The sequence below is a fragment of the Thermobia domestica genome, chromosome 11 (assembly GCF_964235325.1).
Source record: "Thermobia domestica chromosome 11, izTheDome1.hap1.1, whole genome shotgun sequence".
In the NCBI taxonomy this organism is placed as follows: domain Eukaryota; kingdom Metazoa; phylum Arthropoda; class Insecta; order Zygentoma; family Lepismatidae; genus Thermobia; species Thermobia domestica.
The window spans coordinates 210823974-210840330 of record NC_137464.1 but is presented as its reverse complement, the minus strand read 5'-3'; the positions used below and the strand labels follow the sequence as shown (position 1 = coordinate 210840330).

Here is a 16357-nt window from a genome sequence, read left to right as displayed (position 1 = left end):
AAACTTGAAAATTTAGAAGTGGAAATGGACAAATGTAAAATGAACATAGCTGGCTTAAGTGAAGTGAGATGGCCAGGAAAAGGAGAGAGTATCGGGAAATTACACAATATTCTATTCGGGTGGCGTTAAGGCCGAGAATGGTGTCACGATAGCAATGAAGAACGAAACAGCAAGAAGTGTAACCAAAGTGGAACGCTGCAGTGACCGCTTGATGTTTGTACAACTAAGTGCAAAACAAGTGGATATTGTGGTAATACAAGTATATATGCCAACAAGCGACCATGATGGCCTGTATGATGAGATTAGCGACTTATTGCATCAGGAGGGAAGAGGTAAGGTCAACGCCGTAGTAATGAGAGACTTTTAACAGCGTAGTAGGAGAAGGAGCCGCAAATAAGTGCTAGGACCATTTGGACCAGGTAGAAGAAACGAACGGGACCAAATGCTTATCGACTTCGGTAGGCAAAGTGATATGTTGGTGACGAACACGTGGTTTAAGAAAAGAAAAACTAAGCTGCACACATTGAAAAGTCCAGGAGGTAAGAAACGCTACCAAATCGATTACATTCTTTTGAAGCAACGTTTCAGGAACAATGTACAAGACGTAAAGACACTACCGGGAGCGGATATCGATTCGGATCACAACCTCCTAGTGGCGGAAGTGCAAACCTGGTTAAAGACAATCAAGAAACGTGGGAGGAGAAATAGAAAATGGAACTTAGAGCGACTAAGAAGTAAGGACAGTGATGTGAATGAAGAGATTGAAGAAAAATTCTGAGAGATTGGCGATATGGTAGACAATGTAGAAAATAATTGGGAAAAAAGTTAAACAGATTCTACTTGACACACTCCACAAAAACATTGGCAAGAGAGAAAGAGCACCAAGAAAACCATGGGTAACAGAAGCGATGCTTAAGAAGATGGAAGAACGCAGAAGGGCGAGAAATACAGATATCAAGGAATACAGAAGGCTGAATAATGAATTGAGAAGAGAGGCGGACAAAGCCAAAGAAAAGTACATGGAACAGATATGTGAAGAAATAATGGAACTTCAACGGCGCGGCAGTTATGTTCTGATGTATCAGAAAGCACAAGAATTAGGAGGGAAAGCTAACAAATGCATACGCACATTGGGAATCGAAGATCAGCAAGGTCATGTAGTCAATGACCATCAAAGAATTCTTAAGAGTTTGGGAGGAATACCTAAAAGATCTATATGACCGGAAGAACCGCCCCAAAGGTATTGCTTGAAGCAAAGGAAGAGGTCGATGGTGATGATGGAAAAGGACAGTATATTGAAAAGTGAAGTAGTACAAGCCATCAAGGGCATGCGAAGGAGGAAGGCCACTGGAGAAGACGACATACCAGCAATTTGTTCAAGACATTAGGAGACAATGCATTGAAAGTACTAACTTCCCTTATTAACACGACCTATCTGGGTGGAAAATGGCCAAAGGATTTTCTTGATGTTATAATGATTGCATTACCCAAGAAAAAGGAAGCAAAGAAGTGTAGTGATCATAGAAGCATGCCTTATTTTCCACACTGGAAAGATAATTGCGCGCATACTGAATAGACGACTGGAAAATAAAATACAAGAGATGTTGGAGGAAGATCAGTTCGGATTCCGGAAAGGAAAAGACAGCTGATATGCCATTGGGTTGATGAGAATTATCTCAGAACGAGTTCTGGACATAAAGGAAGAGTTGTGTTTGTGCTTCATAGATTGGCAAAAAGCTTTCGACAGTGTCAAGTGGACGAAACTTTTGCAAATACCCAAAGAAACAGGGGTCAACTGGAGAGACCGACTGCTCATTCGCAACCTGTACGTGGGACAACGAGTCACGATGCGCTTGAATTAAGGGAGAAACCAATAGTGTGGAGATTGGAAGAGGAGTCAGACAAGGATGTAGTATGTCTCCCCAATTATTCAATATTTACAGTGAATGGTAAATGACGGAAGCATTAACGGGAATTGGAGATTTCAAGATAGGAGGGCAAATCATTAACACGATCAGATATGCAGATGATACGGTTATTCTAGCTAGACGCGAAGAAGGACTACAGGAGATGATTGAAAAAATAGTTGACACTGGGAAACTATATGGAATGGAAATCAACATCGAAAAATCGAAAGTCATGAGAATATCACATGGAAATTCGGCCTTACGGGTCAGAGTAGAACAAAGAATACTTGAACAGGTCGACCTTTCAAATATCTGGGAAGTATTTTGACGAAATACACGTATTGTACCACAGTGATCAGGTAGAGAACTCCCATAGCCAAAGAAGCATTCAACAAGAAAAGGTCATTCTTAACCAGCAGTCTTAATATTGGACTAAGGAAAAAATTGGTCAAGTGCTATATATGGAGCATTGGACTTCATGGTTCAAAGAATTGGACATCACGGAAATTTTAGAAGAAATATTTAGAGCGCTTCGAAATGTGGTGTTGGAGGAAGATGGAGAAGGTAATACGGACAGAAAGAGTAACAAACGAAGACGTTTTAAAACGAACAGGAGAGAAGAGGACGTTTCTAGCCACCATCCTTCGTAGAAAGGCCAATTGGATTGGACAAATCATGCGAAGAAATTGTCTTCTTCATACTGCCACAGAAGGAAAGATGGAGGGAAAGCGAAGAGTAGGGAGAAGAACACAACTGACCGACGACTTGAAAATTAGAAGAAAATACTGGGAGTTAAAAGAGGAAGCTGAAAATTGAAAAAGTGGAAGAAACATTTCCAAGCCCAAACTGAATATTAAGAAGAAAAAAAGAAAAGATTCATTAGTCCTAGGATCTGCCAATAGATAGAATATTAAATAATCAGAAGCATTGTTTTTATGGTTTCAGAAGATGAGAGAAGGCTAGTCCACTTTTGGGTCCAATTTTGCAAGCTACGGCTTTGAGACTTTTTTAAGTGCTTCAAAGACGGAGAAGAGAAATTTACAACAAGCACAGGTTGGCTTGATCGTTGGAAAAAAGCGGTACGGTGTTCGACAACTGAACATTGCAGGAGAGATTTTGTCAACTGACACAAGTGGAGTGAGTTCTTTTGTTAACAAATTGGATAATATAATTCAGGAAAATGAACTGTGTCCTAAGCAAATTTATAATTGTGACGAAACAGGACTGAATTTTAAAATGCTGCCCAGAAAGACACTAGCATCGAAACAAGAACAATCGGATTCTGAGTATAAACGCAGTAAAGAAAAGGTGACGGTGTTGGCATGTGGAAACCAATCTGGTGATGATAAACTTATGCTTTTACTGATAGGGAAAAAAAGAAAAAACTTTGAAAATGTGAATGTGGAAAATCTTCCTGTCAGGTACAGACACTAAAAAAGTGAGTAGATGGTATCAACAATTTTTAAAATCTAACCCACAAGGCGATCTTAATCTTGGACAATGCTCGATGTTGCCCCGATGAATTCAGCTGGTAAGTGGAGAAATCTGGTCTGTTTTTTACCCTCAAACAATTTAATTTATGGATCCAATTCAATTCAATTCAATTCATGGATCTAGGGGTTTTAGAAAACCTACAACGAAACTATCGACGCAGACTTTTGAAACACTTATTGGAAGATCTATAAAATAACAAAACAATTGTCGAAAGTCTAAAAGAGGTTAGTTAATCTAAAAGATGGCATTTACTGGCTAGCAGATATTGGGACGATGTGAAAGAATCTACCATCCTGAAAAGCTGGAAAGATATTTCGCCAAGTAAGGATAGCACAAGTATGGACAAACTCAAGAATCTTCAAATAATGTGGAAGTAGTAGACCTACAGGTTACTAAGGCAGTAACAAATAAAGATGAGAGTGATTAGATACGAAATGATGAACAGTATGAACTGTTTGATGAGGCCATTGTAAATTTAATAACAGAACATTTAGAATGATGAAGATGATAATGAAATAGTAAATACTGAAAGAATCAGTCACACGGATGGTTTGAGCGCAATCGAGAAGGCACTGCTCTATGTCGAACAGCAAGGCGACAGGGCACCAGCTGACACTGCACAGTGTTGCAATGCCTGTGTAATATAGCGGCGCCTTAATGAAACAGAAAATTACGAAATACTTTTAAAAAAATAAATGATATGTGTATGCTAAACACACTTTATTCGTGTTGTGTTTTGCTTATGTGTCAATATCAAACGTTACTATATTATGGCTAATTCCGTATGTAAAGTACTGTATGTCCAATAAGAAATACAATAATAGTAAATAATCTAATTATGAGAAATAATCAATAATAAATACTGTACAAAATTATCTATGAATTCATTCGTGTTAACCGAGTTTTTGCTTATCCGAGTTAGATCCGGTCCACATTAACTCGGATAATCGGGACTCTACTGTATTTAATAGTAATAACTTTTTTACAATGAAAGGATGAACACAACTTCATCATAAGTAACTATATGTTTTAACATGTTTGCTCATAAAAGCGTTTTTCCTAATTACATTTCGTTGCCTTGTGAGAATATTCCGAAAATGGATAAAAACGTTCTCCTCTTAATACCAGTCCAAATATGTCATGCCATCCAAATCTCCAAAAGGATTCTTTTAATCTATACCAAATTTTATAATAGTTCTTACGGATTTTAAACTGAATAATTGAACTAGAAATATTACTCATTTCTTATTGTTATTTAAAGTGCTTCCAAAACTAGAAACAAATTGACAGCTCAAAAACACGTACAGATTTGTTTTGAAGAAGGGAATCTACGTCACATAGTTATTGCGGTCACTCAGCGAGGGTCGAATCATAAACGTCATTTTAGTAATAGTGGGTGGAGGGTTTCCTTGGCAACAGACCTTAACATTGCAATGTTGCCGCTAGTAAACACGTGTTTTCAGAAGGAAAATCTATTTTAGTCTATCGTTTCTTTATGCATGGAAGTGATTTTAAAAAAGCACGCACGCACGCACGCACGCACGCGCGCGCGCACACACACACACACAAAACCTCCCGTCCTTCGTAACATGAACGAACTGGGACGACAAATATACCCTTTCATCCATCCAAACTGATATTTAGAGATACTTCCTTTTTGTTAAGACTCACAGGACAGTTCCAACTCATGACTCACCGGGATGCGCACGAAATGGGAACAGCGTAGCACGTCCTTCTCCAAACGTCAATTTGTTTCTAGTTTTGAAAACATTATAAAGGGGAAAATATTTATTTTCTTCTATACAAGACTTTAAATTGGCGTGTGAAGAGAAGATGACATTTACTTAAGTCATATAAGTCAATAAGGAGTGCAGATAGAGTGATGAAATCGTACAATTTTGAAAAAAATATCTTTGTATGTACAAATACAGATTTTTATATTATTAACAAAATTCTTATTATGTTTTTCAGGTCTCTGAAGTGATCATGTGTGCCCAACCAGCGAAATGCACAAATGTCGAGATCACAGCTGTCATCAAATTTTTGTTCCACCAAGGAAAATCACCGCAATAAATTCATGAGGAAATCAGTGAAACAGTACGGGACTCTCCTCCGTCATATGCAGTGGTGAATAAGTAACACAGTTTTAACGTTGTGGTTTCTCAACAGATAATACTTTAAATCCAGGATGACCAGAAGCAATGACTGTCCCAGCAATCGTGGATGAAATTCATGACATTACGAGGGGCACTATTCATATTTTGAGGATAACAATGAAAAAACAATAATTTGTCACTGAAAATTGATTTATTGTTTTTAGAAATATTCTACCTTATGATCAATACACTTTTGCATTCGTTCGAACAATTTGTCAAAGCATTTTTTTCAATCTTCTTGAGACACCTTCATAATATGGATTTTGAACGCATCAACGGCTTCTTTCGCCAACGAAAATCGTTGTCAACGCAATTTATTCTTCACATTCGGGAACAAGAGAAAGTCATTGATTGGGTGCCAAATCAGGACTGTACGGCGGATGACCCATCAATTCGATTTTTTGAGTGTTCAAATAGTCGGTTTAGTCGAGATGTGTGAGAGCTCGCATTGTCTTGATGAAGAATGATCCGACGGCGCTTGTCTGTTTTCCGTATTCGACCAAAGACCTCCGGCAAACAAATTGTTGTGTACCATTCAGAGTTGACCGTTCTACGTTCCTCTAAAGGCACATGACCAGTTTTCCCCGGGAAAAAAAAGGGGGGGCGACCATTTGTTTTGATGTGCTTAGAGCGCAAACTTTGGTTGAATTTAGTTTATCTTGAAACACTCATACAGTCGACTGCTGTTTACATACCGGCTCATATGCATATATCCATGATTCGTCACTTGTTACAATCTTATATACGTCTTTTGAAGCACCGTCATTGTATTCATTGAGCATTTGTGTGCATCAATCGACGTGAGCTTCTTTTTTGAGTTTTTGTCAAATTATGTGGGATCCAACGAGAACAAACCTTTCTCACAGCTAAATGATCATGTAATATTTTTATATATGCTGGTCGAACTAATGCTTGCCTCGATCTCACAGTATGTCACATGATGATCCTGCAGTATTAGGCTTTGCACAGCATCAATAGTTTCTTGAATAACAACTGATTTTGGATGACCTTTGCGAATTTCATCCACGAGTAAAACCGTTATACCAGCGTTTCCCAGTGGCAAAGGATGGGGCTTCATCGCCAAATGTGGAAAAAAGTTGATCAATGTACTCTTGTCTTGATAATCCACGTCGAAATTCGTTACGAAAATTTTCACGCGTTAATTCCATTTTTCTGTTGTCACGCAATCTTCAAGTCAACGTAAACAACACAAATAAAGCTATTGACAAAACATTTGAAGTACGTTATGGTCAACAATGTCAAACGTTTCTATGCAAACAAAAAGTAGCGCCTAACTACAATTAGTATTGCCAAGGCTTAATAATATAAATAGTGGCCCTCGTATTCTTGAAATTTGCAGAATTTCAGCAAAACGTGTGGCAGAGATTGGGAGCATTTCTCTGGAATACATCGATAATATAATTCATATGCGCGAGCTCTAAGCATAATGGGTTCCCTCAAAACTGTCAGATCAAAAGAATGAAAGAGTGACGGCATCAAGGGACGTCTTCTTCTATTTTTATCGCAATGCCGATCAATTTCTGTCGCGAATAATAACCATGGACGAAACCTGGTTGTACCACTAAATCCTGAAACGAAGCAACAGTCAATGGAGTGGCAGCTCTCATTTTCCCCTCGCCCCAAGCACTTCGAGACAGAAGTCGGTTGGAAAAGTGTTTGCAACACTGCTCTAGGATAAGGACGGAGTTATACTCAAGACTACCTGTCCCAAGGTCAGACATCACATGAAGAATCTCTGTATTACTCACAAAACAAAGGCAAATTGAAAGTGCAATGCCACGAATAACTGAAGAAAATAAAGAATTCTATTTCTTTAGGAGAATGCATCTGTATATCAAACATTGAAAACACAACTGACATTGCATGATCTAGGGTTTCAATGTCTAGATCATCTTCCTTATTCCCCAGATTTAGTTTTGTCTCAGTATTCTTATTCCCCAAGCTCAAATAACACTTAAAAGGACGTCATTTTGGATCTGATAAGGGTAGTGCTAAGAACACTGGTGCGAGGAACAGTCCCCAGATTTTCTAAATGGTCTTCAAAAATTGAAGCACTTTGCAAGGAATGTAAAATAATTTTTTTTTTTTTTTTTTTTTTTATTCCACATGCACCATTTTCTAGGAAGATCAATTGGAGTGAACACTCTTACGAAGAAATTGTCTTCTTCATACCACTATAGAAGGAAAGCGAGGAATAGGAAGAACACAACTGATCGATGATTTGAAAAATAGAAGAAAATATGGGAGTTAAAAGAGAAAACTGAAGATCGAGAAACGTGAACATTTCCAGTCCCAAATCTAAGTTTAATAATAATAATAAATCCTCATTAGTCCCAATACCTGCCGAAAGGCAGAATACTTAATACACTCTTAATACACTACTTTTGGAAACTTTTTAGCAGCTCCTCGCATATTATCTGCTCAATATGGCAGACAATATGGTAGACATCTCGTCCTGCTTTCAGGCAAAAGGATGTACTACTGGGACATACCAGTTACAAAGTAAAGATCAGCACTCTGACAATACATTTTATTGAAAGCTAATCAGTTTAATCCCATACACTTATTATTATTACTCGCAGTAAGGGAAAGTATAACACTTTTCACCTCCTCCAAAAATTAAATTCTTGGTACTCACAAACTAAACTGTTATAAACCTATCCTATGAATAATGAATATCAAGAATAATGTTTCAGAGAATAATAATAATAATAATAATAATAATAATAATAATACAGAAACTTTAAATAAAAAAAAGAAGAAAAAAGAAAATGTGCAACTGAAAATCTGGATCGAAACTTCAAATCTGGATAAATACACGAATTATTTCATGTATATAATTAATTATTTTACCTATATTTTGTTTCTAATCGAAGTTGATCCAATGCGAAGAAAACAAATCGACCAACTCTACTATTGTTGTTAATGAAAGCTCTGTTTTTAGTTGAATCGGATCTACAACGTAGCCGATTCTCCAAAAAAGAATGTTGCCTATTCTCATTGTTGGAAATTAAAATTCATAAGAGAAAGAACTATAACTAAAATTTACCGTAAAAGCGCTAAATAAGAAAACAGAAATATACGTGCATACTCAGATGCTCAAAGAATAAAGCTTCAGTAGTAATCCGCCGCATAGTAAATGCGTGGATAATACAATATGACATGATACTAGCGTATAAAATACTAGCATATTTAAAATGTTTTAAGATTGTAGGAGACTGGGGGAGAGGAGGGCAGGAGAAGCCACAAGGAGGAAGCTTGACACCTTCTGGCGTCGTCACTATTCAACAGGCAAGACTTTTGATGTAGCATCTGTGTTTTACTTTCTACAACTAACGTTTCAAAGGCAACTGACTGTCTTTATCACCAGAGTTGTATAAATTTAGAGAATACATAGGAACAGAATAGAGAGCTAATAAAAAAACATTGTAACAATAACTCATTGTTACACATTGAAATTTTAAATTAAAATAACACTACAAAATTATAACAAAAAACTATAACACAAGTGTTCTCTAAATTAGTACAACTTTGATGATAAAGTTAGGCACAAATCTTTGAAACGTTAGTCCAAATAAAACACGAATAGAATATCGAAAGTCTTATTGAATTACAAAAATCTTCGTGCAAATTATGTGGAATATAGTACAGAAGGCTTTGTATTGGACCGAATTAGGAATTGCCATCTGCGGAATTGACATTAGAACGATGCATCTGCTGTCGTGAGTAAGGTATCTGATGAGTGGATGAGTAACGCGTGTGAATATTACAGATCCAGACTGCGCCTAAATTAAACCGTTACAGGAAAGGGAAAGGTCATGGTCCTTTTCCAGGCTCGTTTTCCCTACATACGCACTATGAAAGTGTCGGAAGAATTAGTTCACAATTTCACCGACAACTGCGTACGCTATTGTGATCTTTATATGAACCAAACGTCCGTGGCGAATCCTCATCGCAAGCGCCACGAAGAAAGCTTCAAGAAAGGTGAAACCCGCAGTGTTGTACGGGATGCGCTGATTGACGTGCCGGGAAAATTCACCGATGCGATGGGCCAGCAATTCAATCTAGCACACTCAACTGTGAACAGCAATTTGTAACCACCTGTTGCCACACCATATTACAGAACGAATAACAAACAGCAGTATACTGTATGAAAGCTCCTGGTGGATTCCAAATGACAGACAGTCATCACAATGAACGAATCATACATCCATCTCACTGCTGGCAAGTAGCCATATTCGGTCGCTGATATCGATGTGACAGCAATGCCAAAAGCCACTGAAACCTTGTTTGCCACTGCCAGGAAAGTTTCCTACATGGGTTTATAGTTTTTACAGGATTCACGTACGCGGGAAAGTTACTGACACGCAAAAATAAAAACACGAAACTGAATGCAAAATAATACTTCCAGGAATCTATTACGACACCTATCTTTCGGACAGACGGTGTGGACACCAACCAAAAGGTTCAAATCACTTAGCTCTTTTTATTTATTTATTTATATTTTTAAAGGAAAAGAAAGGGAATTCGAAATTCGTGTCATTTTGTTCCAGAACATTCCTGTGAAGAGCCCTGATGTTCGTCCAATGGATCTCTGCGGCATTAGCCTGTTTAAAATTACGTCTCTAACACCTGCATCCACGTACCATCGCTGATTTCTGGAAAGCTTGCAGGGAGGAGTGAGTCAATTTCCTTGCCCATGGTTTTGCCAGAGTTTGCTCCAATGGGAATTTCCAAGCCAGACGATAAATCACAGCGCTGGAGGTCTATTAGAATACCATTGGGGTGGCGGAAGTGGGAATTCTCGTAAGATTAGTACCCTTTAAGATCGGTCCGATATAAACCGAACAACCTTCTGATGTATTTGATAGACACACGTGCAGTAATTAACGACCCACAATTCTGACATGTGAGCTCATAGCAATATATGACAACTACAGGTTTCGATACAAAGAGTTTAATCCAGAAATAACATGCCGAGTTAAATACCGGTCATTTTGAGGTTCTGTTTATGATGCTGCCTTTGTTATACATGCAATCGTAATATAGAATGTTTATTAAAGGCATGTGGAAATTTTGTGTTGGAATGTAAATTATTAGAAGAATACTTCAACTATTTCCTAAAACACTGACATTCAGGTAACACGTATTGTATGCTTTTCACTTCACGGATCTTTCGTTGATACGACTTGCCAGGTAGCAGTGCCGGAAAAGTAACATTATCTTGTCTTACAACCTCTCTCATTATCTTGTCTTACAAAGGAAGAGAGGGAGATTATATATCGAAGTGGAAGATGGTTTGTACACCAATCGAAAGCACTAATGACGCCTATTATGAAATTGTAATAAAAATTTTCCGAGTTATATGAATATACAGTGTCCAGAGTGGCCCTTTTACCTTACCTTATATCGAGCTTATATTCGAGTTTTCGTAAATACAAGCTTCAGAAAGTGACGACCCTCTTTCGCAAACTATTCAGAAATTGGGCTGCTCTCTTACTGGATTAGAAATTGACTTTTCCTGATTTATGAATCTTCAATTGTCTGGATAGCACAAGAGCTACCATGAAGTATTACTTACTTGGAAAGATAATGAACATCCATTTCATTATTATTATCATTATCTGCATGGGCTTATTCTCAAATTGAATTTTATCAAGTTCATAAACTAACCTCTGTAACTCCAAATGGAATGTTTCCAACGTAAAGCCGACGAGCTTGACGGGTAATGGTCGAACCCACAACAGGTACAGCTGCCTGTGGAGTGTCTGCAACAATATTAGCTGGAATCTGGCCCGCAGCTGAAAAACAAAAAAATATCGAATATGATCTATAATCCAACATTTGTGATCAAAGGATGGTTTCTAATAAATTGTTCCAGTTACAGTATGTTCAAAAATTACAACTTAAGTACTGAAGACAATGCGTTTGACACACTAAATAGGACGCCATCAACATTCATTTATTACCATATTCACTTAAGTAATTTCTACATCGATATAAATATGATGGCAGCCTGGTCATCGGAATATTATCGTTTTACCAAGGAATAAGCTCGCATATTCAGAAAGTGGAACTTCGTATCTCCTAGGTAAAGAACATCGCTCATCTTTCGTCACTCGCACGACATCGATTTCTAAAGGGAGAAAAATTACAATTAAATTATACGATATTATGTGGATGAAGTATATAAATGCTCTGGCTATAACACAAAACTTGCCAATTTGTCTGAATTTAATGGAGTTGAAGAAAAATAGGCATTTAAACAAATTTCTTAGGTTAAAATGAAACTATATTGATATACCTTGCATAGCTTTGTACTGTAATGGGGTAATGTGTTCAAATCCTGGTGGTGGAACATCCCAGTATAGTGAAGGCTTCCGGCGTCGAGATCTTCTTTCTTTACCAACTCCACCACCACCTCCTCCTCCTCCTCCTCCTCTGGACCTGTAACACAAGTATATAAACTTAAATGAGAAAGTATTTCTACAAAGTACACAAAAATTTAACCGATTTGCTGTGAACCTTTAAGTAGCCGGGTAAAGTTCTGTAGCATTAGTAATGTCGAGTCAAGGTGGGTCTTTTTTTTTTTTTTTTTTTTAACTATGTTTATGAGATTTGTATCAATACAAGCACGCTGTGTCACACTGCGTTCCTTTTTAACGAGATTTTGGATTATTTTGACGCAAATTAGACACTTCGACATATTATGATAATATTATATTAAGACTATTCTAAGACCATCGTGAAATTCTGAATATACAGGAGGAATGAAAAAAAAATAACTTTTGAAATAAAGAACAAAATAATTTATGATTATGTTTATATTTGAAATAATATACGCAGTTTTACATGTAAACGATTCTGTACACCAAAACAAAAGAATATTTCAAGTACACAGGGGCCTAGACTGTAAAAATTATACATATGGGCTATTCTTGGTGTAGGGCTAAACTTGGGAATTTATCTATCTTTATGTTGACGCGAAAATCAAGTGGAGATAAAAGACGAAGGAGGTCCCAAGTTCAAACTAAACATCACTCAAAGATGGTCTTAACAAATTTCGGGTGTTTCTGTCACACGGTTAGTCCTTCAACATTAGAAAGTTTACTTATATTTATTTTGAGGCGGGGAACGACGATGAAGAGGTGTGTGCGTATGTGGCAAAATTAAAATTTTATATATACGAGGGGATCCCAGAAGAAATCGGACTAGATCTAAAAATTATATATATACACAAAACTTTCTTAGTGTCCTTCACAGTACTCTCCAATAGATGCGATGCACTTCTCCAGTCTTCTTTCCCACTGTTTACAGCACCTCCGGAACTCTTCAACTGTGATATCGTCCAAGTGCCCTCCATGAAGCTCTTTTTATAGCCTCCACATCATCAAAATGCTCCCCTCTTAATTTTTTTCTTTCTCGGGAACAGAAAAAAAAGTTACACGGGGCTAAGATCAGGTGAATAAGAAGGGTGGGGAACGACAGCCCACCCCTAAGAGCCCAAATAGTTCAAACTGAGACTTTTTTTTTCTTTTGTGAGCAAGCGAAAAACAAACTTAGGGACAATATGTAGGCAATTAGCATGTGGATGCGAATGACAAACCGAAAAAGATATTGCATATAATGTTGCAGAAATAATTTTTACTATGTCATTTGGTTCGTCGGTTCGGTGCTTAATATCACTTTTGCATCTCATGAAGTGGGATCAGAAATTCATGAAGCTCTTACCCGGAATCGAAACTGGTTCCACCGCGCCGAAGTTACATACGCTAATTATATAGCCACGAGGGAGCTCTGAAATATATTAGATACGAACTGATACACATATAAGAAGTAGGTATTGCATCAGGAATACTTGTGTTATGGTTACAATAGTTATTGCTTCCAAATACACACATTTTCTAAACGCTGGCCAGTTTTCAATGGAATCGATGGTGAGCAACAGGTTGGTTTCAATATATTAACAAACGAAAACAGCTTGACTGTTTTGTTGTTTCTGAACAGTTTGGTGTCCAGTCACGGAAGTTTTAAAGTGTATTGTGGTTGTTGCAGGGTGATACGGTGTGGAATAAGCTTAAAAAACTGATTTAACCATTAACTCTGGACAACCCTACCAGCTAGACTAGTGCTAGCGCGCCTTTGATGCATCTGGTTCCGGTGTGAGCATACTAAGGCGATTTCAGATTCCACGTTAAACTGTAGGTCGACGTCTCTTTTAGCCCTGGTGTTGGAAGAGACGCTAAACTTCAGTAAATCCTGTTAGGATCATACAAAGTTACCATTTTAGCTGGTCGATGTTAACCGCTAGAAATTTGCTCCCATCTAACAGCGCGATGTGTAACTTTTAGCATTCCACAATTATATTTCTTTCAATAGTAGAAAATGGATGTACACAGTCACAGTTACCCGTCAAGATGCTGATGGATTGAATCCATTAACAAACACGGCCGAGATAACCGCTCTCGCTTTCGTTCAAGAGTTATGTTGTGGATTTTTTGGTTTGATTTGATTCAGCGTCCCTTTAAGCGGCAAAGCTATATGAGACATGGGCTTACATCTTTACGTAGGAGCCGAACCATATAAGTTCCCACCGAGAATTAACGCCGGATCTCCACTGTCCATGGCCATATAGCCAATAGAGTTGACAGTGTGGAGTAACGGACGTACCAACATTACAATCTTAAAAGGCCAACTTGAGTAATCCTAATAAATAAACGCACGTTGTACATCAGAGAAGCACGGAATTCAACAATTAGAATAGAAAAATGGAAAATATTCGTAAGTATTTATTACAATAACGTTATCTTGATATATAAATCACAGTGTAGCGTTTTGACCTAAAGAAACTTAAGAAAATTAGAGATGCTTTGAGAAAACTAGCAAAACACTTGTTAATTCTTTTTTTTTACTCTGATCCTGTAAATTTTTCTTGGCGTCAATAAATAATTATATAAATATATTAGCAAAAGTGGCAACTCTTCGCACGAAAGGGAGTGAAACTAAAAATATTCGACTGCAAAGCTCTGCTTAAAAAGAGATTCACGCTATTGCTCAGGTCCGTATACGAGGCGCGTATTTTCTTGAATGAAGTATTTATAAACAATGAGTTTTAGTTTCTCGTTGACATTCAAATTCCGTAAGTCCTTCACAAAATCTCTACTAAATGACTTCTCAACACTGTTTTTTCCCCCACCTGAAAAACAACAGATGTATTTGATTCTATGGAATGGTAGTTCATCTGGAATTAACTTTCCCGTATTCGCCCTTAAACAACGTTTGCCAAATTCTAAACTGATCTAAACAGCTTTCCCGTACTTCAAAGCGCTCTCTCTTTCTCTAGCTCTCTATCTAGCTACCTATATATATATATATATATATCACCTGGTCCTTAAATCTTTAGTTTCTCCTCAATTATTTCAAAATCCGTCTTTACGTTTGTATCGCCTTCGCGTACAGTGAAATGTATTTTAATTAGCATTTTCCTTCGCTCGAAATGTATTTTCCCAGTAGCCACAAAAAGCCTTTTCCTATGCTCTATCAAACCGAAGCAAAATACTTTTGTCGCACATACACACATCCCCTCCCATTTTACAGTAAATTCGCTGGAATCTACTTTGGAAAACAATTTCTTCCGAATTCGCCCCTGAATGGCTTTAACCAGAGTTTACAGCTGGAAAAATCGTGTTCTTGCACTTGAAAATAATAGTTTCATCAATATGAAGACATGTTCTTAGCGATGCGTTCATCACTGATGTGTCCGAGTTTCACTGTAGTCGACGTACTACTCTCTTTTTTCCACTCACCCCTACATCGCCTATACTGAGTTCATGCAAATGAATCACGTAGGAAAGATTCGTATTCTGTGAACTGGCTGGGAGTTTCACACAATTACTCCGAGTTTCACCATATTACTTTCGGTGGATAAAAAATAAGTGCCATTGTTCCCGCTCTGGTTCTGTAAGTCATCAACAGCAAATGATAACAGTTTCATAATGGCACAGACAAAAATTTAGTAATATTATGACAAACTATTGAAGTTATTTTCGGAGCTGAAAAGAAACTCCTCCATTCTTTTGAATCTGCATCATCATCCATATTGAATGAAGAGATTCCTATTCCTGAAACAAAATGTCCCCAAATGCAAATACCAAATGTATACTAACCCAGTCACAAATGCGATAAATTATACATTAACTTACAAAAAGATGCCATAAGACAGGGGCTGTCGAGAGACGCAAAAGGAACCGCAGTCGTATCTGGATAATCAAAACATCTAAATCAAACGAGAAATTTCTGATCACAATTGGGGATCGGACATTTTAGTTTGGCAATATGGATTTTTTGGCTTTTAGTTGAATTGCCTTCGAAAAAATGGCGACCAAACTTTGATCTGTCTAGATTCAGCCCTGAAATTTCATGCCCTTATCTTTAAATACCTCACAACACGGAATTAAAGATATGAAGGTTCTACATAAAACTGCATAGCTTGCGGAAAGAAAAGTTTATGAACTGTAAAATAAACAATTAAGAACTTAATTTAGATAAAGGCAATAGGATAGTATAATCCTTACAATTGCATCAACAAACAAAATGTTTACAAGAACCGAAATAAAAATTTAAATATGCAAATTTTACTTTCTATATATAAAGTAGAATTTGCAATAAGAAATAACAATGTACAACGACATATTACAGCTATCTTTAGATAGCTTTAATATTCTATACCGAAATTTCGAAGATATACTTTTCCAAATTAAAATTAACTCCTTTACGTAT

The 16357-nt window shown here is 37.2% G+C and overlaps 1 protein-coding gene across 3 annotated transcripts in view; it reads right to left on the bottom strand.

The window, feature by feature from the left end:
- The window catches only part of U2af50 (U2 small nuclear riboprotein auxiliary factor 50), an 85740-nt gene that overhangs the window by 47701 nt on the left and 21682 nt on the right, over positions 1-16357 (bottom strand). For all 3 annotated transcript variants that reach the window (XM_081731566.1, XM_081731567.1, XM_081731568.1), the window contains exons 3-4: positions 11883-12025; positions 11252-11379 (exon numbers count right to left, since the gene is read on the bottom strand). In XM_081731566.1, coding sequence (XP_081587692.1) covers positions 11252-11379; positions 11883-12025 — 271 coding nt within the window. The remainder of the gene's footprint in view (positions 1-11251; positions 11380-11882; positions 12026-16357) is intronic.